This window comes from Balearica regulorum, chromosome 1 (genome assembly GCF_011004875.1).
Source record: "Balearica regulorum gibbericeps isolate bBalReg1 chromosome 1, bBalReg1.pri, whole genome shotgun sequence".
In the NCBI taxonomy this organism is placed as follows: domain Eukaryota; kingdom Metazoa; phylum Chordata; class Aves; order Gruiformes; family Gruidae; genus Balearica; species Balearica regulorum.
In genome coordinates this window covers 40,644,873-40,672,120 of record NC_046184.1, presented here as the reverse complement: position 1 = coordinate 40,672,120, position 27,248 = coordinate 40,644,873, and the positions used below count along the sequence as shown (strand labels likewise).

General features: G+C 38.9%; 1 protein-coding gene across 3 annotated transcripts in view; it reads right to left on the bottom strand.

Annotated features, from left to right (window-relative positions):
- The window catches only part of LGR5 (leucine rich repeat containing G protein-coupled receptor 5), a 94,172-nt gene that overhangs the window by 10,737 nt on the left and 56,187 nt on the right, over window positions 1–27,248 (bottom strand). For 2 of the 3 annotated variants that reach the window (XM_075746765.1, XM_075746750.1), the window contains 11 exons: window positions 18,026–18,241; window positions 15,224–15,295; window positions 12,531–12,599; window positions 9,464–9,535; window positions 8,568–8,639; window positions 8,393–8,461; window positions 8,173–8,244; window positions 5,164–5,229; window positions 4,890–4,961; window positions 3,877–3,948; window positions 1,802–1,927 (listed from right to left, as the gene is read on the bottom strand). In XM_075746765.1, coding sequence (XP_075602880.1) covers window positions 1,802–1,927; window positions 3,877–3,948; window positions 4,890–4,961; window positions 5,164–5,229; window positions 8,173–8,244; window positions 8,393–8,461; window positions 8,568–8,639; window positions 9,464–9,535; window positions 12,531–12,599; window positions 15,224–15,295; window positions 18,026–18,241 — 978 coding nt within the window. The remainder of the gene's footprint in view (window positions 1–1,801; window positions 1,928–3,876; window positions 3,949–4,889; window positions 4,962–5,163; window positions 5,230–8,172; window positions 8,245–8,392; window positions 8,462–8,567; window positions 8,640–9,463; window positions 9,536–12,530; window positions 12,600–15,223; window positions 15,296–18,025; window positions 18,242–27,248) is intronic. The other variant, XM_075746758.1, reaches the window with a different exon arrangement.

Sequence of the window (27,248 nt, the reverse complement as noted above, 5' to 3'; positions counted from 1 at the left end):
TTTACCCCATTCTCTCCTGACTGGATATAATTTGTTCTTGCAGATGTTAATCAACTCTAGAAATATTAATCATACATACTTTTTATACCTTTTTTTAAGACTTAAGCTACTGCCTGACATATCCTTATTAACTCCTTACCCAGAGTAAATACACTATAGTTGCATTTGAACAATGCACATAATTTTACTGGTGGAAAAATCATATAAAGTATAATTTTGATAAAAGAATCAAAAAATCTTAGTTGCATATAATTCAGTTGAATAGTGGATTATTCTAGGACTATTGCAGCACCTCTTATGCCTCTAGGTCATGGAATATACATCACTATATATTTGCTAGGTTGGAGTAATCCATTTTCCTGTGTTTACATTCTTTTAAGGAACCTTCAAGTATTTGAGAATTGTCACGTGCCTCAACATGCGGGCAAAGTCAATGAGAGAAGAAAAACTATGGCAGAAGCTCAGCCTCAACCATTCACGATTTCTTATGGAACTTGCTTCTTGATCTCTGAAACTCATCTGAAGGTTTCTAGTGTAGGAGAGGTGCTATGCCTTTGCCAATGTACTTTAAATGTTTATGTTATATTTTCATACACTGTGATGAAGTCACTGCCCAATCTCCTCTGTAACAAACCACAAATATTTGGTTTTTTAAGTCTTTTAAGGCATTGTTTCCTAACCTTGGAAGCACTTTTTGCAGCTCTTCTCTCTGTTTATATCTGTATTCTAGTGTGGATCCCTCCAGGGCTGTATGCAGAGGTTTAATCCTCTCCACACGTCTACTCATGACTCCTCTACTGATAACTCCAAACACTCCAGTCCTTTTTATTAGTGGTAACGTCTCCTTGAGTTGTCTGCCTGCTAAGACGCATGAGACTTTTCCAGTGCAAAAGGCAAATCTAGTGAGGACATAAGGATGGAGTCTCCATCCTTGGAGATATTCAATAGCCATGTGTGGCTGGGCAACCTGCTGTAGGTGACCCCACTTGAGCAGAGGAGGTTGGACAAGATGACCTCCAGAGGCCCCTTCCAAACTCAACCATTCTGTGATTCTGTGCACACTGTTTAATTGTTTCAAATTTTATGATATCAAACCTTTTACAGTAAAACATGGAAAAAATATGTGTTGCACTTGGCATCCTTTAATTAAAATATAAAAACCAAAGGAGAGTTAGGGGACACTCCCTAATACCCTGAAGTCAGAGGCAAAACTCTTTTTACTGTGATGTCTTTATGGTCATCCAGTGACTGGCAGAGCTGCAAATAATCTCTACAGAACATTTCCTTCCTGTATCAGAGAGCATCTAGCAGTAAATTACTAGCATCAAAATGTTTTAGAAATAATGGCAAAGTATTATCTGAATCTTAATCAAAAGATTACACAAAAAACGTGTTCAAACAAAAGAGGGCAAATATTTTGGAACTTCAGGAGTATATTCTTCCCTTGATATTTGCTGTGTTCTCATTAAGTGTAATGGAAGTTTTGTAAACACAGTCCAATAGAAGAACATATCACTAAGCTGCTAGCAATATTGTTTTAACAGCTTTTGAAACATATCACCAGGAAGCAGATGTGGCTCGTATTAAGCAAGTACTGGGGTTAATATTTCAAAACCCTTCATAGTTTCTTCAGTTAAAAGTGAGCATAATAAAAGAAGTCTATCATTTTAATCATATTTGCTTTAGTTTTAATAGCACAGATCAAAGACTGACAATACGAAGTAACATGCGTTACACACTGACACACCTTCCATTGCACATGAACACAAATGTGGCTTATTAGTTTTAATGATATACTCACTTGAGTTCTGGAAAATTTTCAGATGATATCAAACTTTGTAGGGCATGATTTCCTGTTAATTTTAAATGAGTTAAACCATGTAGCCCCGTCACAGGAAAAGAAGACAAAAGGTTGGATGACACATCCCTGTGTAACAGCAAATAAAAATCAGCTTACAGGCTTTCATTTTTTTTCATCAGTACTAGAAGTGTCATGTTTGAAAAACAGGTTAGACTTTTCTAACTCAATCCAAAATGACTGCATTAAACAGAGGCCCCAGTCAGCATAGCGAAGCTGCAGCACTACTCAGGAGTATGCACCTGTGTGTCTAGCAGAAAGCTAACAGTAGTACCTCGCAGTTAGCTAAGTCTCTGTTGCCAAATCTTGCCTCCAAACATTCATAGTGTCAGTTTTGAGACCAGCAAATTAATTTAAAACCTGTTCACTAGATTGTTTCAATCAAAGGGACCCAGTACCAGAACAGCTTCCCACAGTTTAAAAGATTCAGTCGGATGCTGGAGGGCACGGCGGCCCTGAAAGCTCCACAGGGAGCAGGTCAGGTGTACGGGGAAGACGTGTGTTTCAGGGTAGGATGGGTCTGGGCTGCAGCAGATGAAGGCGACAGTTCTAAGCTGAGGTTTGTTTGAGGAGCTGAAGAAAGCTCAAAGCACGGATCTGTAACAGGGCAAGTAAAACCAGTGAATGAAAAAGTGACTGTGATCAAGGAGAAATTAAAGAAGGGGAGGGCCAGAGGTATTCTATTTTCTATTTCTCCCTCTCTCCTTTATTCCCTAAGTCTTTTCAGTTCTCTTCACAATTACCTATGCTGCAATACTTAAGATGGTGAACAGTCAAGAAGGAGGAAGAAGGGGAGTCTGATGATGCTGAAATGCTTTTATGCCTAAGGGTTAATAGCAAAGTTCCCGTCTCTTGAACTATCTACTGAAGTTGAAGGGCCTAGACATAACATAAAAGCTATGTTGATAGACTGGTCTTCTATCTTTTCTGATTTAGTGTGTTTGTGTGTGTGCACTTGTGTGTCCTCCTGCTAACAACATAAATACAAATGGTGAAATTCTGCTCCTGCTGAAGGGTAAAAATGACCACTGACTGCGGTCACACCAGGGTTACAGACTAGCATTTCAGGAGACACTGGTACGCGGCGTTGCTCTGTGTGTGTGTGTGTTAAAGGGCTTTTTCTTTAACCCTCCCTGAATGTTCTGTGCTACTGACCAAAGCTACAATGTCTTGCTGGCAGTATGTTCCCTCACCCTTTCTTCCATAGGAAAGTCCTGAGGAGGGCCCCCAAAAAGGGATGCCATAGGCAATATTCTCTTTATGGACATTTTTCAGTGCAGCATTCAGAGGGGAGGCTTTGCACATCAACAGAAATGAACACCCCTTTCCAAATTTAGGTTTCCCAGCAGCTACTGGATTATCTGTGAGCAGGTGCCCACCAGTGTATCTTTGTGACAACCACGGAGCAGGATGTTTCCAGAGGAATCTTCTTTCACGTCTTTCCCATACACCCAACGCCTCAGGGATTCACCTTAAAGAGGCATTACAGTGACAGTGGGAAACAGGAACAAGTTAGTGAGGACTGAGCACTGCTTGTGAACAAGGCCTGCAATACTGGACTGCCAATGTTTTGACCACTAACTACTCTGGCTGATGTTGCTAAAGAAGAAAAACTGTTTCATCAGATGAAGAACAATGAAATAAAGAAGCTTACTGGAAAATGTTTCTTATTTAATTTTGAATCCAATTCCTTAATCCTGATACACAACAGGAAATATTCCCCACTGCTAAGAGAGACTAAACTGCTAACAAATTGAATGAAGAAAGGCAGATACACTGATATGCTTCATGGTCCCCAAATCACTCTGATTACACAGTGTTACATGCAGCTTTGCCATAATACCTATGGGAGTTGAACTACATGAAAGCAGGCATTTAAATACGGATTCAACAGACCAGAAGATTAGAATAGAGAAAGCCTCAATTTCTGCTGAGTGGGGCACTAAGTTATTAAATCTTTTGTATGCTCTTGCAAGAAAAATGTGAAAATTTGAATGTCGAAGATATACAATACTTACAGTTTGATCAGAGATGGTAAAGAGGAGAAGGCATTGGGGTGAATAATTTTAATTTTGTTCCAAGCTAAATCCCTACAAGAAAAGTGAGTGGAAAATTACATACCCACTGAGTGAATATGGAAGTTTTCATAAACTTGATTAGGAGGCCTAAATATAAAAAAGGTATTAATTACATGCAAATATTTTCAATAAGCTTCTGCATATCTCAAGTGCAAAATCTTTTTTCAGTTTTTAAATTACATTAGTCAGTTGTTAATGTTAGTTATTAAACTGACAAGTTTCTCTAGAACTTCTTAATGCCTTCTGCAGTCTCAGAGAGTTATTTTTCAGTCTGCTTCACAGCTCCCCGAGGCAGCAGAAAGAAGGGTGGGGTATATGGACTACTTCTAAGAGGTCCCCATGATGTGACTAAGAACAGCAAATGCTGTCAATAGGCTTAACTTCCTAATCTCAATCTTCACTGTCCCTGAAAAGTCAAAAAACTGAAATGAACTCTTAAAAAGATGTATGGGTTTGATCCTGCAAAGACTCTTTTCAATTTCTCAACAAAATTACTCTGCTAGCATACGCATCTGCATGAAAACTATAAACTGACACATGATTAGAATCTATTTCTTAAGCCACTGTTCTCTATAAAAAGATTTCACGCTCCCCAGAGCTGATTATTACATGAATCTGCCAATAGATACTAGCGCTGGCTCAGTGTCTCTCTCAATAGAGAGAGTAGAATAGAATAGAACAGGTCAGTTGGAGGGACCGGCAATGATCATCTAGTCCAACTGCGAAAAGTTTAGAAGTAGCAGGTTTTATAGCTCTAAGTTTACATCTTCAAATTCATTGTCGCAGACGCTAAACTTCACAGTGTTCATTCTGCTTTCACAGTTATAACCTAATGGGTGAAAGATCTAAGAAAAACAGAAACAAGCATGTTTTGGGGCAGATAGTGAGCGGATGGTGTATAATAGCCCATGTTTTTGAGAACCCGAGTGAATGGCTGCCAGGGCAGTACTCACAGAGACCGAAGAGCAGCCAGCTGCCGAAACGTGTCCGCTTTGATTTCACTGATTTCATTGTGATGCAAGTCACTGAAAAAGCAGTAAGAATCTCCTCAGTTTCAAAGGACACTTCAGGGTGTTTTAGACTGTGTTTATTATCCACTTCTATATACTATAAGAGTATGTATTTTGGATATGTCAAATTGGCCAGCAATAACCAAGTTAATGATGCTCAAACAAATTTGTATATAGATGGCTCTTTTTACACTTTTTAGGATAGTTTGGCGCTTACATTTTTTGGAGTTTTTTACATGCAGTAAAACAGGGTAAATCTTCCAGCAGGTTATAGGACAGATCCCTGTAATACACAAGAGAAATAAAAAGATTAACATCAAAGTAATCTTAAAAGAAAAAGATCTTTCATTGTCTACCTTCATGCTCAATTTAAAATAAGTTCCTTTTATCTACACTCACAGAAGAATAGAAATGTGCAAACTCAGTTACCATCTCTCATCTGTGAGATTTTCATTTCTAACTGAGGAGGAGAGAGGAGAGGAAAAGGCAGTATGTATTAACTCCGAATCCTATGTTTGCAAATTCCTTGCATTGTCTGAAGATTTCCTGCCTGAAGTGTAGACTTCTGAGTATTTTACAGTAACGATATTGGTCATCTGCCCATAGGGAATACTGGATTTGCATCACAGACTTCATATTCATCATGTTTAAATTCTGACAAATATTTAAACCATTTAAAATAATCTACTAAATATATATATCTCCATATTTTTTCAGAGAAGATCCTGTATTTTTCTGGTAATAATCACAATGAAGTGTAATCAGCTTTCCATTCTACATTTTTAATTAAGCAGTATTGCCTCTGATCTTTAGACTGTTATATCTTATAACTGAGGGAAGTGGTTAAACAAAATATTGGAACTAACTTTGAAATCAATCACTACATGGAGGAAAAAAACCTTAAAAAGACTTGAGCCAAAACTCAACAAATTACAGAATAACTGAAACATCTGGACTGATTTATAGTATAACATAACTAATCAAAACCAAGCCCAGGCAATTTGCAGAAATTGGAGGGGAAAAAAAAAAAAAAAAGGAACCAAACACCCGCCCCCACGACCCGACAGTCTCATCCTATATATACATCTTGCTCAGGGAAAACTGAATGGGAAATTTGCTAGTGAAAAGACTATAGAAAAAAAAGCTTATGTCTATAATTAGGAAATATGTCCTTTTCCAGTTATCCAATATTATCATGTAAAAGAGTAATCTCTTTTCACTCCTGTTTCAAATTCTTTAAAAATGGTTCATCTCCACCCACGTACTTCCTTGGTAAAATTTGATTTTCACTGTTACTATTCCAACAGAGGCATTTAGAATATTCTATATTTGATTTGTGGAAGTGGTGCAAGTAATGACCGTGTGTGTTTTTAAGGTATTCCACTCTGCTTTTACTATGCATGAAGGCTAGCATCAATATATGTATAATTTCTGTTAGAGCAGGGAAGATTACAGCCTCTGGGTTTGTATTTTTCACAGGTATTCAGTGGTCCAAATCAGACATGACAGAGGAGAATTCAAGTGAGCTGGAGGCTTTTAGGCCAAGGTCAAAGATGTTTGGTATGTCTGGTGGACTGCGGCTATTCTGTCATGCCCAGATTTGTGACTTAGGTCTTCTTAAAATCACATTATCAGCTTCAATTTCGTACATACACTCCCTCTTCACATTCAGAAAAAAACCCAAAATACAACCCAAAACTGAAACTCTTCTCCCCTCAGTTTCTGTTAGAGCTCCAGGAAATATTTCACTTGTTTATTTTTAAGGATTTTTTTCCCCCCACTTTGTTAATACATGCGACTCTTTGCAGCAGCAGAGGGCAAGTGGTTTTGGTCCCTGTGTTGAGATGCACACCCAACCGTGCTGAGGGTAGTCTCTCGAGGACTGCTGGGACCTTTACCGCAGGTGCACAGACACCCAGGAAGCCTCCGTGTACATTAATCCACGTTTGGAAGTATTGGTGGCTAGGTAGGATGCACAAATTCTCTTTCAAAGCAGTGTTTGCACTTGTAGTGTCTGTGCACGTGTCTGAGCCAGGAAGCCCCTTCCAGAACGCAATCTCCAATAACTTGTGGGGTTGAGTGCACCGTTATACTTCATGGCACAGGCAAAACTAATGTGCAAACCTAAATGTGGGCTTGGCAGGCTCATTCCAATCTGATGGGAATAGGGAAAGAGCAACTCTTTCATGTACTCAAGAGTACACGAAATTGCTGTCAAATTGGTTCCCCACCCTTTTAAATTTCAGCTCTAATAATACAGGGTGATACTCAAAAATAAAAAATGTGCATTTCCAATGGACAATCCTACTCTACTATAAACTGTACAAGTTATTAATTACTATAGTATTTATTTGCCTTCTGTTTTGAGATTATTTATTGGTTTTGAATAATACAGAACATATTTAAACTTAAGTCTGTGTGCAGACTTTCTTCTGGCAACAGACTCTTTTTCTGCCTTTTATCATTCTGGAAATGATTATATTGAATCCATCAACTAAAACTTAATTTTTTCTGGAAATGTTCATGACATCCATACTGGTATTCAAATAATGTGTTATAATTAGTGCTATTTCAATGTTGGCCAGAGAACTAATACCAAATACATTCCTAGTGATGTAATACATAGAGGAAAGTGCTGTTGGCTCATTCTCAAAGAAGCAGACACAATGATTACTTTCGTTAGTGATTAAGCAAACTCCAAGGAAATTTCCAAGCTAAAATAATATTGGATATTTAGTACAAAAACTATGCCCCGACTATGCCAAGGAATAGTCTATTAAAATTTCAGTCAGCTAGTTATGTCTGGTTGGAAAAGAAACTAAAAGAGGAACATAACAAGGACTCAAAACTGCACTCCTGACTCAGTTATATTTTCCATTCACTTCACTGAATTATCTGCCTCAGTGAGGAAAAAAACCCCCAGACTACTGTAGGAGAGACAGAATGAATGAAAATAAGGTAGCTCTGTTGGTTTTTAAACAAAATAAAGAACCGTTTTACCCTTTCCTAAAAATATGCAAAGTAATTATCTTTTTCCGCAACGTATGGGAAATCCTGACTGATAAGTGGGTTGTGAACTTTTTGAGTAACTCCCTGAGCTGGATTCCTAAGAAGTAACATGATACACACGAATAGCAGTAATTGGATAATTTTGAAATCATAATGATTTAATTTGTCCATTAATTTCTTGCATTAATGTAATGTTAATAATCTTACTGAAACGTACAGCATTTGGAGATTAGGTAACTGGTCACAAGCTGATTTGGGGAGAGAGGTGATCTGTGCTCCTGTGAGTGTCCTGTTGAAAGTATTTATAGGAAAAAAAAAAAGACAAAAAAAGACTACTTTTTAAAGATTGTAAACCAAATATATTTTAGGACATTCTTTAGAATAAGTCAGTATGCAAAAAAAATAAAACAAAGCAAAAATACTTCTCTAGCACTTACAAACTCTCCAGACTTGTAGTCCCTGTCAGATCAGGAAACTCTGTTATCTGTGAAGCACCATTTAAAGTCCTAGAATTAAAAACATTATTTCAATACAACTGTGGTGAGGGAAGTGTGGGACAACTCTAATATTGCAATATATAAAGACAATTAACATAAAAAAGTAAATACATACAGAGTTCTGAGTTCTGGTAAGTGTTGAAAAGCAGATTTTCCAACAAGCTGGATAGGGTTATCATAAAAACGTCTGCAGAAAGAGGATAAAAAGACATTTTATGAAAACTATTTTAAAAGATTCTAAATACATTACATGATTATACTATAAGCAAGTGAGTAAACTCTCTATGATGAATCACAGACTGTGCACCTCTGGTTGTAGCCGAGGTGCATCTCTGGGCTTTTCTTACCCATTAATCTATATCCATCAACCATATTTCACATTTTGAATATTCAAGTAGTCACTGTTTTCTTGGTTTTAAAGCCAGAAAGCAGTCAGGAAAATATTCCCTCTTCCTCCCAGGTTTGCAAAGATAGAAATCCAAATATGAAGAACTTTGTTATGACCTGAGTGAGACAAATTTAAGGTTAGCAGGTGAAGAAGTCAGAACTTCACATGCTCAGAAGAGGTTCCCTTGCACTTTTGAAGCCATGCTGCTTTTGCTCATAGAATTATATTGCTCAAGATGAGTCACTATTTTTCTTACATTTACAATTTCTTATTTTGAGGTTTGCCCATTAAATGCATTCTCATGTAAAACAATGGAAACTTAGCCTGGAATCCATCAAGAGTAATTTTTGCTAGCTTCTACATTGCCAGTAATGCTGAGGCTTAGAAAAAGTAGTTAAAATAGAAGGTCAAAGGCCAAAGACCACTACTTGCTTCCCTTAAACAGGGCATGCAAACTGCCATTTTTTCCACAAAGTTGGAAAGATATGAACTTGTTTGCTTGTGTAATGATGTGCTACACCGTACGCTGACAAGGAGACCTATTTGACAATTAGCTACAAATACAAGACTTAGTTCCACGTTCTCTAACAAGAAAAACCATTGAAAAGACTATTATCACTTACATTGTAATAAGTGATGGATTACCCACAAATGCACGCTCAGGTATTGACTTGATGTTATTGCTATGAAATCCCCTACAAAAGGAAAAATGGTTTACACAATAAGAATAAAAAAGTGAAGGCACAATCTGTATTCACAATGCAAAACATTTTTTTTTTTTGTTTGTATGTAAAGGTATGACCTTGTTTTCTGGAATAAGACAACTGAAAAAAGCAAAAGAAAAGAAAAGCGATGAAATGCTGGAATTCTGCACTTTTCTGAATGAACAAACCCATTGAGATAAAGTAAACTGTAAAAGGGCATTTTAAAATTTGGATGTCCTCAGTAGGAAACTGCTTTGTAGCTGTCTGTCATGTATCTATGAATCTATGTATATAGAGGTAATGTAAATTTACACACATACACATACACACACATCTGAACTAACAGCATTAATAGTTAAATATTAATAATTAAACAAATAGCAATAAAGTAGTGTATCTATATTTCACCCTGTACTTGTTAAACTGCAACTATTTCTTTTGCTGGGATAGTAATGGATTGCACAAGTCTATCAAGTAAATGATTTTATTCATTATATTGTAATATGTTGAGCCTCCCATGACCACCTTTTTGTTGAAATATTTTAAATGTGTACATGATCAAACTATCCAATGTAGTTGTGCCTGCTGGATGGAGGGCCAGATATTTGCCTCATCATTAATTACTGGATTTTATTCATATGAGTAATTCTCCATTGTGAAAAACAAAAGAAACAACTAAGATTTCAAAAGAACAATGATGATTTGTGTGGGAAACTCCCATTAGTTCAGTCGGGTATGAAAAAGGCTTCCCAGCTTAAATTTATGCATTTAGAAAGCCTCAAATTGTTCACTGAGGCAAGCACACTTGCCCATTACTTGAACAGGTCCCACATTATTGGTTTTACTTGTTCAGGCATCGTGCTACTGCTGATGAGCTACAGAGCAAGGCTCTAAATCCTGAGTTCTTTTGCATGCAGTAAAAACTGCACCCATGCAGATGCAGACTCTAAGCAGTAAAGGGATCCCATTTAATCTAGAACCAGTAAACAGACTGGTTTGGTGGCTGTATTGCACAGGACTCCTTCTTGGCATAAAAGCTAAGGAAATGCCATGACTACTTCCCAGGGCAGTATCTGGCCCCTCGTCACCATTCGGACTTGAGTCAGGGTGAGGAAGAAGCCCTCTCATCAGCCAGGAGCAGACTCCAGAGCATTTCTGCACAGAAGAGCCTGAAGCACATGTGAGCTGGTTGGAAGAGGGTGCGCTCACGGCTGCAGCCTGCGTCCCGGGGCGCTGTACCCGAGTGATGCACCCTGTCTGAACTGAGGGCGCTTTATGGCCCGTCAGTTCACATACTGAGCGAAAGAGCAGTAAAATCTATCTGCACCCCTGGGTAAAAAGACTATAGTAAGGCCACACTGGGAAAAACGCTTCAAAGGTATCTTCAAAATCCAGTCTGGAAAACATTACGTATGCATTAACTTTAGCTAACAGCTATACCCATATAACTACTCCTATAGCTAAGACCTTGACGTGCAGAGCATCTGGGACAATGGTGTCCCTGCAGCATCAAGCAGATATGGCCTTGACTCGCTGGCCACTTGCCAGCAGATCTCCAGCTCTGACTGGCTGCCTTGGATACCTCCAAGCTGTAGAGAAAAAGCCATAGTCTGTGTTTTCATCCCAGACACGAATTCTGAGAGAGAAATGAGGTCCCACCCAGAAACACCCTTCCTAAGGTGGCCCTGCAACGAGCTGAACCTCTGTGGGCCGGGGCTCCCACTTGGGTGAGAACGGCGCGGTGTGCACAGCCTCGTGGGAGACACGTTGCGAGTATGAGATCAGCTTCCAGGGCCCAAACAAAGCACTGAAGCACATGGTATCATGGTCTGTGCTGGATTTGGGACGTCAGGTTGCAATTTCACACTCCAAAGATTCTTGCACCTAGGACCTTATCTGAAACAACAAGTTTGATACTTAGAGGTGAAGTCCTGCAGGGCCAGTAAGTAATCTCAAGCACATCAGGCAGTTTGCTGGACTGGACAAGGTGCATTTACTGCAAACCTGGGTTATCCATGTTTGGCTGCTGATTCCAGAGGTCAGCAAAAAGGCAATCCTTTGAGGCTGCTGTTTTCATACCAATTATTTTAGCTGACAGCAGCAGAGAACAGTTGGGCTGAGAACCCCATAGCCCCAGTGCCTCCTCCAGAGCAGCACTCTCTGCCAGCACTGGAGGTGCTGAGCTGCAGTCAACACTGCCTGGGCATCCCTGCTTTGGAAAAAATCCCAGGTAGCTACTGAAAGTGGCTTTAGGATCAGTTTGTGATGTAGCAGGGGTTCAACCATGGCCAACTAGTACATGATTACCTAGGTTTGTTCCAAAATCTATGCTGATGGTACCAGTATCATGGTAACTAATTCAAATAGGAAGAATTCTGAACATATGCATTGATGTGTACATTGTGTGCATGATGTGCAAATGTAATTTCATTCACTTTTTATAATACAGCTGTTTCTTACAATAAACTTGGCTAGTTTCTTTTCATGGTTGATTTTTTAAAATGCAAACTACATCTGTGCATCCAGAAGTGTTTTATTTACAGCAGTACAAAGGACTATTTATATTGAAAAGAAACTGCTTTAATTTAATGAGGGAAGGGAAGGGAGAATACATTTAAAACTGATGGACTAATTAGATGGCCATACCTTTTCTTAGACTAGAAGACTGTGATATATTGAATTGTTTGCAAAATGCAACTGCTGTGTTTAGGACTCAAGTGAATCAATTGTGTTTATTATTTACTGTATTCCAAGGATGAAGTTCCTGGAAAACCCCACTGCACAATGAAGTATAAAAGTAAAAGTTGTCGTAACTTGAATGCTCTAAATTTAATGTTGAAAATGATGTTTTATGCATGTTGACATGTTTATTAGTTTTTCCCAGGATATCAGTTTTAAGGATTACTGATAAAATCACCAGCATTAAAAAAAAATAATCACACACTAGACAAAACATCCTCCTTCCTAATATGAGCTTTGTACTTACAGTTCTTTTAGGTTTGTTAGTGTCCTGATAGCAGTGGGGAACTCGTCCAGACTGTTGTAATTTAAATCTCTGTGTGAAAATATATTTTATTATTTAGGTTATGCACTGCATAACGGATAACATAGAATTGTTGGCATTTGTAATGAAATATCATCTCCCATGCATTGAATAAATACATACAGCCAAAAGCCAGGAAATCCTCAAAAGTGTATGGATGTTTTCCAACAAACTCTATTTAGGGCACATTATCATTCCTGGTTTTTTTTATCAGCATCCTATTTTTAGTTATATCTTAGCTATTCTGCAATAAAGAAAGATAAGTATATTCAGATACTACTAAGGGATTTGCTGTTTTGTAAATTGCCCATCCTTTTCATTACTTGAAAGTATTAACCAGAAAAAAAAGAATCCTTCAAACAAAGTATTCAACAACTTTTTATGGTGAGCTGCATTTTACATGGCTAACGCATCTCACTATAAAGGTTTCATTTGCCTCTGACTCACTGTCTAGTTGTAGTAGTCTATCTTTTTTTTTTTTTTTTCTGATAAAAAATCTCTGAAGAGATTTTTCCCAATTGTTAAGTCGTAAAAATAAGAGATACTGGACTTTGGAGGGTAAAAATGATTGGGGGAAATCTTCCTCTGGCTAAAACAAGTGGGAAAACATACAGTAAGTTCAACATTACTATTAACTGTGCCATTAATTTTAAGATTTTTCAATATTCATATGGAGAATGTTTCTAACCACACAAATTGTAAAAACAGTACTTTAGCTAGGGTAGTGACTCCTGCTTTAAGAACTGCTCACGGTGCAGCGGTAATTAGACTTAATTCTGGTAGGCTGAATGGACTATAAGCCTGCTTCTGCCCCCAGCGTGACATGTGCATCCTTCAGCATTCAGGAGACACTTGAAACTAAAACTGAGACATGCCAGTTGACTGGGATGCTCTCTGGCACTGCTTTGTGAAGAATATAGTCTGAAAAACTTGAGCAAAAGCCGTTTTGAACAGGCAAAACACAAATCACAGTTTACAATAGATTGAAATTGAAATAGTATCAGGCTGAAGTAATGCAGGCAGGAAACTGCTGTCTGAACTCAACAAGGCTTTCCTTCCTGCTTGCAAATCTCCCTCTCCTGCTTATTGACAAAAAGAGATTACAGGCATGTATGGTTTGGTTTTGCCCTCCAGTGATATGTGATTTCCAGACCTATGTGTCGATGCAAACAAATGATCTTAAAGCTGGCGTCCATCATTTACACTGAGATCTCTTTAGATTATCTTGAAACTATCTGGAAACCGGTCTACACAGTACGCAATTACTGTGCTTGAGGCAAGCGCTACATTCTCCTATTGCAGTGAAGTGGCTGCACCTACACTTAGTCCCAGGTTCATGACTGTCCTCTGTGTTTTCATCTCTCTCATGCCAGGTGGCTGGGACTGGGTTTGCAATTACTTATTCCATTGTTCTGTTTTTCCCCATTTTTGACCAAGTGCCATGTGAATCTCACTTAAAAAAACAAAGCAAATGATTACATTTTCCTTCTCCCTTTCCCGTCCCCCTTTCCGGTGCTACACTAAGGGACTTCCTCTCAACTCACAGCCGGCTAAAAGTCAAAATTATAAAATTGCAATGCAGTGCCAAGGGATCAATGTAATCAAAAGTAGTGATAAAAAAATAAAAAAGCCCAAAACTTCTTGCTTTCTGATCTTAAGGACACGTGAAAGCGGGCAATACGTAGTTCTGTGGATGAGAAAACAAATAGTCACCTTCAGACTAGCCTTATTCATGTTTGAAACTTTGTTTATTTGTACCTCATAACAGGCCTTTTAGCCTCAGTCCTGCTTGGGTGAAATATCCAAAATGTCTAAAAATGATGCAACTGATTCTGGCAGGTCCCAGGGGGAAGGATATGCAAGGTTTTACTGTCCCTGTAGCACTTTTTGGGTCTGTGGTCTACTCTAGCAGACAACATCTTTATTTGATTACTCTGTAGCAAAATACTTTGCGCTAACTATCAGCACTGTGTTCCCTATCAGCACTGTGTTCCTGTTTGGTGTTCTTCTGTAGAATTATTTTTTGCTACAGAACTGAAGAAAATTTGAATTTGTCTGAACAGAACTATGGTAAAAAACTTCACCAGTGTTACTCTTTATCAGACCTCTTTAAATACAAAAACTTGGATACAACTGAAACATTCCTCTTCCCCCCTTGTAAAACACAAGCATAATTTGGCTACCTGGCGCTTTTGCTTCTTCCAACGATAAAAAAATAAAACCATCTAATTTTATAGCCCTTCTCTATGGCAAGACAGTTTCTTAATGTTAAAGATTTTCATTGTGATAATTACCCAATCTAGCTATTAGCTTTATTGATTAAACAAGACAAATACATAATACTAAACTAGGCTAACATAACTGTTCATGAATAGCCAGGTTTTTTTTCAATGCTCAGTACAGTTTTCAACTGTCCTTCAAACAATTTATCAATTGACAATGCTTATTAAAAAGGCAAACTGATTTTATAGTCAAAAATAGGATCTGGTACATAGAGTCATTGTAAACCATCACTTAGATCCTGTAGCGATTAGGCAAGCCAAAACCCGCATTTGGCTTTTACGCGATTTTTATTCTTTCAGAATATTAATGCAAACACTGAAAAAAAAAGGGAAACAAGTAAGAGGTCAACTCACAAAGTCTCTAGGCTGTGGAGCCCATCAAAGCATTTCTTTCCCAGGGAGTAGATTCTATTGTTATGGAGATGTCTGCGGGGGAACATTAAGCACACAGTCAGGAAAGCACACTGCACACAGTGGACTTAAGCAAAACATTTTGATGGTTAAATCAAAAGAAACTCATTTTCAGGCATGCACTGATTATATGCAAGTCATGCTTTTGCAAGAGCATGTATAGGAGGCACCTCTGCCGCCTTCCCCCCTCTTCCCCACTATCTCCCCATCCACGCAGGCTTCCATTTGGTTTCATAGAAGGGATTTGTTTTAAAACCACCTAGATTGTTTAAAAAAGGGTATATACTGGAGTTCCGGGTTGGGGTTTGCATATTGAGTCCTGGAAAATTGTAGACATATTCTCAGTGGCGGTTAAGCAACAGGTAGCCTTAAAAACTGAGTTTGGGGTGTGAGGTCTATATTTGGAAGATGTATATTCAGAAGGTGTTAGAGGATGTTGGCACAGAAGAGGAGCAGGTGAGGACAATGGTAATACGGCAGACAGGAAAGGGGTGTTAGGCTTGCAGAATGAAAGAAGACACAAAGTCATAGGACAAAAAAGTCATAGATTCACTGAGTAAGCTAACCAATCTTAAAAGTGCTGTAACTTGCCTTCCTTTGAAACTATAAAAATTGACAACTATTTTCTCAAACGTTTAGCAATTGAAAGTAATTTTGTTATACGTTTCAACCACCCGCTCTACACAAAGGCTCAGAGTGCTGCCTATGTCTAAGTCTTTTATACCGGCATGGAAAAAACCCACTCTGTGCGAAACTCATTAATGTGAGTAGATACAACTTGGAGCCACTTCAGGTTGTCTTTTAAAAAGAATGCCTTTTTCCCAGATTTTTCCTTTTATTTTATTCTTGACACTCTACCCTTATAGTGGAGGGAAACAGGAGTAGCACTTTAAAAGAAAAGAAGGGCCGTGAATGAGGGGCTGCCAGGCACTTCTCCTTCAATGCTTCATTCTGCTCTGAAAATAATGTAAAGGTCAGAGGCTCTCTGAATGTTCTGCAGAACCTACAGAACTTGAGTCTACCTGTCCATAAAAGGCAGCGATTCTGATGGCAAAATGCAAATGTTCTGTGGGTTTTTCCTTTCCTAGGAAGAAAACTAATCAACTTTTTTTTTTTTTTAATGACTACACTGACCTTTAATGCTTTACTTAGCATGAAGAGTGCATCTCCAAATTCCAATTATGTTTGATCTATAATGACAGAGCTTCAAACCTGCCTCGACTGACCATGCATTTTTGCACTGAGTTGAAAATTTGCCGGACTGAATGGAGTAGCAAACAAAAGAAAGGAGAACCACACACATAGATTTTGATGAGCCAAATACATCAAATATTGTAGATCACAAGGAATGATTCAATTATTAATCAATATGAAGCCCAGAAGATTAGAAATAAGCAAGGCAGATCTCAAATAAGGAAACCTGACTGAGCAGAAGCAATCAGGGCATGAAAAGAAGTAATTTTCTCCTTAACTCTTATCACTGTATTTCTCGTAGAGATCTAGAGAATGACGTTCAAGACAGTCTCTTCTCTTTAGCATTACTGAGATGAGTCTAGAAGCTCAAACTACAAGTTTATCCACTCTTTAACTTGAATGGGATTGATACTTAATGCAAACAGAAGGCAAAGATTTTGCATCACTAGGCAGCTGTTACCTTCCAATTCCAGTGCCCTATATGCCTATATGAATATATTAAGCACTAGGCAAAGATAGTGATTATAACTGCCAGTAGAGAACCCTGGCGTGCGCCAGGTTCAGTGCTTACATTGGGGCTCGAATATGCTGAAATATGCTAAGTGTCTTATGGACTGTGCTTTCAGACTTGAAGGCAAGTAAGCCTTGAACATATTATTCTCTCTTTAATAATGCTAGCATTTTCCACAGCATACTGACATAGCTTCTCCACCTCGGTTCTCCTCCTCAGTTTCCCCAGCCAGTCTAGAATTTTTTCCACTTGGTACATTCCCAGAAGATAAAAAGCTGAAACTGCGTCCCATAGTATTCCTTCCAGATTTTGGTGCAAGCTACGCATGTTTCATTTGGTTGAACTGGTACGCAAAAATAACAAAATACAAAACTATATATACTTTCTATGAAGGGAAATGCATACTTTTTCTACTGGACAGCATTCTTTCCAAGTCACCCAGAAAGCTTACAGTTCATTTCCTTTTTCAAATCTTCCCTCATTCAGTAGAGGGCACACAAGTCATCTCTTCCTGTTTGTTTTGCTGACCAGGTAGGGTGATTTTTTTAATTCCCTGACATAGTTCTTTACTGGAGATGGAAACTTTTAAGCTAGATCAAAACAAGTGATTTAGCAAATGCTGGCTCTACTGTAGGAAGATGTAAAAAATCTGTTTATCCGAGACAATTGTTAAAAATTTTGTTTTGCAGTACATATACAATCCAGAAAATTTATTTTGCAAAAAGAAAATTTTCTGCAAGAAATGGAATTGACCTCTTAGTAAAGGAATATCACTAAGGCTAATGCAAATGTAGAAAGGAAATGGTAGATTTATAGCCCCAAGTTGTCAATTTAATACTAAGACCAAACTAACTAACCCATGTATATATCTGGGTTTATCATTTGCCAACTGGGGAGGGACTAGGGGAATATTTAATTATTAAAATTTGTCTCAGGCAGCCTCTAATTTAAATACTGTATCTTCAAGTAATTCATCACAAAATGGTCCAAGTCCTGCAAAGAAGCAGAGATTGTGGCTAAAAACAATCAACAAAACTTACAGAACTACCAAACTAGAGAGGTTTCCAAAAGCATAATCCGGTATGTAATGAATTTTATTCAGCGCCAATGTCATTGCCTGAAGTGCTGGTAAACTTCTAAAAGCTTGGACGGGAATTTCTGTCAAAGAATTATCATCTAGCCACAGGTGTCTAAGGGAGACCAACCCATTGAAGCAGTTGGGGGGCACATAGTTGATGTGGTTGGCATCCAGACGTCTAGAAGAAAAAGAAATAGAGAAAATTGACTCCGAGAAAAGAACAGTGGACTTCTTACACAATGGATATTAGAAGTTATCACCAAGAACACAACCCCAAAGGATGGACATGAGTTGCCATATCCATTTTTCATTTTCTGGAGATTCTACATTTCCATCTTGTTTGCAACCTCACCCCTGAGACCTGACATACTGTTTACAAGTCTCCTCGTCAGCGGGCTCTCCACAGGCAGCTCTCCTTTGGAGCCATCACCTCACTCACGCTGATCGTCTTTGAGCAGAGCCCCTCTACAGACCGGGTATGAATTTGTTTCCTTTCCCAATTATTTGAAAGTATGGAATAAAAAAGTGTAAGAAACTCAGGCAGAGATTCTCTTTCAGGACCTGTAAATCACTGAGCTGCAAGCTGATTTGGATTTCCACACGCTAGACATCCATTCTAAGAGCAAAAAGTAAAACTGACTTCTGAGTCTCTGTGCTCGTTTTACCTTTTCTTACATATTGTTTATTCCAACGATTCTACGCAGCACTGAGGTTCACATTTTTTAGCAGTGGAAGAAAAAGTTTTTTTAAATAGAGATTAGTGTTGCTAATGCGATGTATTTGTTTTGAAAAAGAAGTTATTAAATACAGTTCAGTTGCTGCAGAGCCAACAGAGGGAGCTCAGCTGCGCGTCGTAGCTCTTCAGAGTCTGCAGGTGATACGCAAGCTCTCACGCTTGTGTTAAAAAGGATGAAGTCTACTGAACCTTTTGCAGATATGGTGCTAGAAATATTGTCATATATTCATTGGCTTTTGCTTTTCCTCTGTTTTGCTTTACCATTGTGATGCTTTCAGGAAAATATTTAAAAGTGTGCTTCAGATTTCTGAAACTTCATGAAACATCCAGATGGTGATCTGTACTCTGATACACTTTTTCTGCTTTTAATGTGTTGTAGTGACTTGTACCTTTTTCGGAACATGAAAGCCACGCTCTAAAACTTTTCTTGAAAATGTCTCCACAGAGGAGTAATTAAGTGAATGGTGAAACAGAAATAAATTTAAATAGATGTTGGAAAACATTACAGAACAAACAGACACACCCAGGGTACAAAGAAGTATTTCTGTACAACCTAAATTTGGCCTGTTTGAGAGAAACGCAATACTCCTTGTGGCGGGCATACTAATCTCTTTATTTAAAGCTGCTTCTTCATTTACAGTCATGTACAATGTCAGGTCCATTCTATCTCCTGCTCCATGCTGCTCCTACCTACTACATGAGAACAAATAATGACCGCTAAGGCTCCGTGCCAGGCTGGCAAATAGCTGAGACAAGGTCAGTTGGAACAAATTTATAAAGTTCAGTGTCAAAGCCCTTGTACAATTAAATTTTCAATATAATAACTGACATGGCAGGCGGCAGAGACGGAGCTTCCAAAATAACTCAAGGGTCTGTCAACAAATGGGTGAGGCTGGAAATGTTTAGAAATACTCATGCTGTACCTCCTCCATTCCCCAGGCAACAACCATGCTACGCCTGTGTTTTCAAATAAGGTATAATTTGAGTAGATGAGGTTTCTTTGTGTTCAGTCAGAGGTAAATTTCTTCCCTGGGTGATGCTGGTATGTAAACTAAGAAGTTACAGTTGCCTTAGTTTGACAGCTACACTGATTAAAGAATGGAGGCTTTATTCAACCTAAATGTGTTACTGTATTCCAGCTAACATCTTGTTTAATACAAAGCTTGCCTGTGCAGCTCTGACGTCCCCATTGACTCCACAGGAGTTACTCACAGGACGCCTGCCTGCGTGGCAAAGCCAACAGTTGGTTGTTTATATGTGACCCTGCGGCTGAAATGGCAATAGTTCTGCTGTCCTCAGTGAGACCAGGATCTTTACCTTACCAATATTCGATAGCAAATCAAGGAATTGATTTTGTTTATAGCTGAAGTTCCCAAATATAAACCCACCACTGGCTATGTAAACAAAATACACAACATACATAGAAAGAAAACCAGGACTGCTGTAATATAAATGAGATTCTAGGTAGTTGGATTATTGCTTGAATAAACTTTGGAAGAAATCAAGAAGCTACGATGATTTGTGCTGCAGGTCCTGTAACTGGATTACATATCCTGCAAGTGCTTGTAAGGAGTACTGCCTCAAGTGCTCTTTTGTTATCTAATCTCTTTAAAATTTCCAAGTACCGTTTTCCCTCTTGCAGATATTAAAAGGTTTCAGCAGTGGTTATGTTTCCTGTCATGCGGCAGGTAATGCACACTGATGTATAAAGCATTGATCAAAATCGCTGTTTTCAGCCAATTGTTTTACATGTGTTGATCAAAGTTTTGGCACTTCCAGAACTAAACCCATTAACTCACAAACATGACCCTATTTATAACTGAAAATACATAGATAACATGTGGCCAGCTTGAAAGCTGCTATTATATTCCAAAGAGAGCCAGGAAAACAGAAATGCTTGATCTCTTCTGATAGGCAGCATGTAAATAAAGCAGCCAGTATGAAATTCACCATGAGCTCACTTTAAATGTCCAAACCTTTCAAAGTAAACGCTTGAGCTCTGCGGGCTGTATCCCACTGGTGATTCCTGTGACATGCTGCAAATGCTACAACCACGTGCACAAATTATGAGATGATATCATTCGTATAGAATTGTAAACAGGACTTATTTATCGGTACTCTAGAACATGTGAAGGTAGATGTTTGAAAAATATTTGATTTGCATTTTTTTTTCAATTGAGTATGACCGGATACTTAGTTTTACACCACTAGTAGGTTTCTAAGGGAATATATATTTTTTCCTCTTTCTGAGTCTCCTCTCAAGTGCAAGCCCAGCTACAGCCTGCATGTACCTTGCGATCGAGAAATTCCTTAATGTCTTGCTCGTTCATTCAGGGTTAAATCAAATGCTAGACATGGGATTAGGACATTTCTCCCAGGTCATTCTCCCCTCAGAAATCAGCAGCTATTACACGGATTGCCTCTTCTTGCAATGGATGACGGCCTGCGCACGACAAAGGGACCGGAGAAGAGCAAAGCCACAAAGACAGATAAAAAAGTCAAGGCGAAAATATTTCTTCTGACATTTAAGTTTAACACAGGAGAGGTAAAACCAAATGCAAAAGGGGCTGTATGTGACAGGCAGGGGAGACAGAGAAGTGAGAGCACGTGGCAGATTAAAGATGGGGCACGCTCCTCCCTTTCCTGCCACCTTGGTCCTCTCCTGGCCTGGCTCTGTTGCACGGGGAGCCGCAGCCAAGCCTCTCCACAAGGTACGGAGCCATGATGGACAGAGGCTGGGGACAGGGCCTGTCTGGGGGGGTGTAACAGGCAGGAGGGGGTCACCTGCAGCCCCACCATCTTTGCTAGCGTGTGGTGACACGGACCCTCTCAAGGGTTTGTTCACTTGAGTTGGGCTAAAGCCCCGTTTAAGTAATGGCTAGTGGCATCAAAACTGCCTCTGAAAAGTGCATGTAATGAAAATATAGCTGGCTATCGTGAGCCATGTTTTTCAAACATGGCCCTGTACGCAGGATAACCCCTTCATTCCACAGGCAAAAATGCTAGGACTATTGTAAAAGCTTAATTACAACACACCAGCACAGCAGTTCCCACAGCTCACTTTCAGCTCTGCCCTTCTACAGGCTTCTGGGGGGCAGATACAGAGAACCCTGTGTGGCAACAGCAAGACCAAAAGAGAAAAGTCACAAGTCACAGTTTAGGAGCATTTGTTTCTGTCCCACTGCTCAGTTTTACATGGGGAGGTCTCTGCAGCTCTGGGAGTTTCAATCCTTAGGATTTCTCTTCATAGCCAAACATGCTGCTCAAGTGTTTTGGTAAACCTGCGTTCACGATGGTGAGCCAGGACACTAGCCCATTGCATAAAGCACAAACAGCTGGTTGCAATGCTGTTTTCAGACAAAGATTGGCTCTGATAACAGGTACTGTCAAGCCCCATGGGTGAAAAAACTGGGGGCCAGCAGGAGCAGTTGGGTTATATTAGGAACCTGGCTGCAGACTCAGATCAGGAGTTAGACTGGCACATTTGGTGGGGCAGGGAACAGTCCCAGGTCCTGCAGCCAACTGACTCGGAGCGGCCCGCGCCACGCTAGTGACCTCTCCTAGCCTCCCAGAAGAGGTGGCTGTATGCCTACCGGGGACGGTCCCAGGGACGTGCCTACTGCCAGATGGCCTCGGGAAACAGGTCAAGCAAATGTTAGTTGGCACGGGTCAAAAGTGTGCCAAGGACCCGTTAACTGCAGCAGGCCAGACGGTCGTGGCCGGTGCCTGGGAGCACTCTGAAGCACAGTTTGCTTTGCTAGGCTGGCTGTAGCAGCCATCTGTGACTGTACGGTGCTCAGGAGGATCTCTTCGGAAATCTAGTGTGATGCCCCACACTGCTAACCACTCCAACAGCGGCTTCTTGTCTTCCTTCCACTTACGGTGTATGTCCTGGTGGTCTTCAGCCATACAGGATGATTTTGGGCTACCAGTTCTGAGGTTGAGAAATTTGTCTGCCCCTTACAAATGTGATAAAGACCCCTCTTTTGAGATTGCTCAGAAGACAGAAAAGAGTTAGATCCCTAATAGCTTCTACTGGATGAAAGAAAACATCACCCAGTGGCCTGGAATTGATGATCAAGTTCAGCCTATTTGCACCCCACTTTGAAAGCAATTGGCCCTACAGCTGGTTGAGTTAGGGACTGCACCCAAATAAAATAGTAGCACATGCATTTCAGGGCACCTTGCACCCCTGTCTTCCTCCCAGCTGGTTATCAAGCTAGAAAAGTGTCCGTGACTGAGAGGGGTGGTCTGATATTGTACTGGTGCTCCATGTTTCAGTGACTCTTCTGTTACTAGTGCACCCCAGGGCTCTAGTAGCTCGGATGGGTAAGATGTGCAATAAAATGAGGAGACTGCAACGGTGATTTTTGAGACATCTTCGCGTATGTGTACAGACACCTGCCTGGGTACACACAACCTTGATTTAAACTGTGGGAAATTCCTCCTCAAGGAGTTTGTGGGTACCTGTTGAGGTACTGGGTTTCCTAAGAAGGAAAATGCCTTCTGTAGGCTTCATTATCATGGGGTGTGACATGGAAAACCACAACTAAAGCTCCTGTCTTTTCATGAAAACAGTTCCCTTGGGAGAATGTGATTTCATCAAAGTTGTTTCGTCTTTTAAATAAAAATCAGGATTAGCACAAGCATCAAAATTGAAAACAAAAATGTTTAAAGTTAACATTTCTGAAAAAAAGGCTTCTTAATTTCAAGCCTGGACTGGAAGCATTTCAGAACTCTGTGCCCTCAAAGTCTTCAACTCTTTGTTCAGATTAAGAATGGAAACTTCTCTTGAAATGTCAAATATTTTGAGGAGTAGGGAGAAGATTAAAAAATCCATTTTCTGACCTGTTCCAGCCAGGCAATTACTAAGAACATCCGAGATGATTTCTAGATAATCTTTTATGTAAAACTCTGTGTCACCATCAGGTGCTCCACAAATACTGAAATGTCTTAAAAATAAAATTCAAGTGATTTACAAATTCTGTTAGGAAATTTAAAACAAATTTCATTGATACTATTTTCTTATCTTGTTACTTGTCAAGTCAAATTAATTTGCTTCACTAAATTCCAACTTTGCAGGTTGTCAAGGAGAAAAGATGGTTTATTTTCCTCCTCTATCAACTGTTTCCAGCGCTTTGGAAGACCGGCTATGTTGTATTCTGTCCTATTTTGTACTATTAAAGTAAAAGTCCTCTTAAATTTTACAGGAACGAAAGCAGGTGATGCAGTAAATAACGCTTGCTTGTAAATGTCCTTCATGACTGGTTTGGCAGGGGCAGTGAGATAGCACCTGATCTGTTTTTGATTTTGACTGTTTCTATGCCTGACAACACAGCAGTAAAAGCTGTTCATTAACACTGATGTTTAAACAGGAAAATAAACAGGGAGCGAAGTTTCACCTGTAGTATTCACTGTAAAGGGTTGTATCACAATAGTCCCAATAAAAGAATGGCAGAAGCTTTGCTTTTCCATCAGCAATGCCAATTACATTTTCCTCCTTTATTTAGCAACAATCGCGAATGGACATCTGCAACTTATCGGTTGTTAGCAATGTAAAATTTGTGTTAACATGTTCAGGGAAAAAATAAAAAGAAATTATTGATATGTCATTGCCTGCTTTACCAACCCCTTCTTGTTCAAAAATACTTAAATTATATGCCAATTCTGATACATAAGGGATGTCATTAGAAATGACAAGACAGTTACACAAGAGAAAAAAGATTCCTGTTTAAACAAGTACATACATTAAATGAAAAAAGTTGGACAGAAAATAAGCTGTTAATTAATAACGACATTTGAAAAACAAATCAATATACATATGTAAAAAGTTTTTGGACTATACAGGGATATTCAAAATCACTAAAAGGCTTCCTGATTTAAAAGCATAATGGAGATATTGATGCTGTGGGAAACACAAAATCCAGAGACCATCTGCTTGTAGTCGGTTCTAAAGAAATACCTTTGCTCAAGATGAGTAACAGGGAAGACAGCATTCAAGTGACACTTCAAACCCTGCTGCCAAGATCTACGTTGTGACACATCAGTGACTGTGTGTTTGTCCCTTTCAATCATGGAACTTGTGAACATATTTTCCTCTTTTTGGCTCAACAGAAAAAAATGCCATTTGAATTGTTAGGACTAGTAATCTAGATAATTTGTATTCACACTAGATTTCAGAGGAAAATTATAGCCCGTATCATAATTTGAAGATATCCTCCTGCTGAACTTGGAGATTAAAACCACATCTCAACATCAACATGTTCTGGTTACTTCCTTAAATCCTCCTGCCACAAAGGGAACTGGAGTCTTATGCAATCATTGTCTAAGCTCTGGTAGGTGAACTCATTTATTAATCAAAATAGCACGTCACTATTGTTGACTATTGAACTACAAAGACTTTTCCAAAATTGGAGAAGTTTTTAGTATTGTTGAATCTTATTTTTTGCTTCAATGATAGAAAAAGCCATATTGTTGTTTGTTTTTGAGGCAACAGTTTTCTCATAGATTTTTGCTGTTGAAGATGAAATTCACAACTCTTATGGGTTTTTGGGTCATTTTTTGTGCCCATTTCTCATTTTATAGTATTTATTGAATAATGTCTTCTGTCTGAAGAAGACCGATCTATTCTAGGGATAGGTCAAACCACAAGAAGTTTAGGAATATTTATCACTCAAACTCATCAGGCCATTCTGCATGCCAGCAACATTGCAACTTGGACAAGAAAGTAGAAGAAATTGTTTCTCGTTCCTGCAATACATCAGTTCTTGTTCTGTGTGCCACAGGCCATTAAACATCAATTAACGTATCTATCAGTATTGATACCTGTACTGTCATTTTTGGGCCTGGAACTAGATAATAAGGAAAGCATATCACCCGGAAATACCATTTTGTGCAAAAATTTGTGATGAATTTGCATTACAAGTGAACATGGAAAACGTGTGTGTGTATATATATGCACACACCCATATATTGTGCATGTACACACACACAATTATATATGTTTACTTATATAAAAATGATTTTAACATAATCCTCTTCACCTTGATTAAGGTAGCAAGGCAGTTAGTATGGCTTGCCCTTCTACATGACTGCCTTGAGTAAAACGACAAAAGGCAGAGATTTGAGTCCTGTCACCTGTTTTCAGTTTTTCGCATCTATGCTAACCTAAAGCAAAGGGTTAATGAGGCTTCCAGAAATCATGCCACCTGCATAGTTAAACATAATAAATACAAGAAGTTGTTATCTTATAGGAATTGCCTTTGTGAAGGCTTTTAACCTCTTAATTACACTTTTGAAAAGACTCCTGCTATTTCAAAGGTTTCAAGAAATAATTCCTATTGTAAATCAGAAACCAATGCAAGAACCACCTTGTGAACAGAAAATTCCTAGACCGTACGAAACAAGAAACCAAATCTGTGCACACCTTTATCTGACAGGCACAACCCCGTTTTAGCAAACAAAAGAATAATAGTTTTCTTTTCCTCAAAGAGGTCTCTTTTGCTGGTGATCGTCTTTCAGGTGATAGTAGCTTTTCTGTACAAACCCGTATCATTCCATCTTGGGTCTGCTACACAGCTGTCTAAAAGTTTCCACTGACCACTCCTCTCTCTGTTTTAATTCTGTCACAAAATACCGGTCCTTTACATGGACTGTACAAACTATGTTTGGTTTACTTCTTCAACTTCTTCACCCAAGGAAAAAAATATTTGCAAGAAAGCCTGAGTGAGACTGTCATTTTGTTTAGAAACTGTGCTGAAAATTCAACAGTCTCTTTCAAAGCAACAAAGGAAGTCTTGTTTGCTTGGCTTATCGTGTTTTGGTCCAGAATGTGTATAGAGTGATGTGATCTCAGCAAGATTTTTTTTGTTTGTTTAGCAGAAAGAAAATCTAATATAGTCACTAGACCAGCATTTTCTCATGACTTTTTCAAAGATCAAAGGAAAGAACTGTAACCTCAAAAGTATATGGCTGAGATATTTCAGTCTGTGTCTGGTCAATAAAGAAAAAAGGCACTGACCAAATAACAATTATAAGATAATTAATTCTTAGGTCTGTTTCACCTTTAGAAACCTTAACAAATGCTTTGTATATTAAGGAGGTAAATGTTCAAGACGGACATAAGAACCTGGGAGCTAATAGAGTATAATGTGTGTCTGTGTAGTGGTGAGTTATATACAGATGACATAATTTTGCTGAAAATCAATCCATTTCATTAATTCTGTTCTTCAGGTTTGGGCTGAATTGAATGTATGCAAAAGATGTTAACCTTCTGGTGGAACTTCTTTATACACACAAAAAAGAAGAGCATGTTCAACACAGTACATTTCTCAACCAATACATCTTAACTCTAACCAGACTGGTTAGCTTGGTACAGATGCTCACTCTATCCTTGTCATCGTTAAGACTTTTACTAGCGACACTGGTGATCAGTGCACATGGTAGCAAC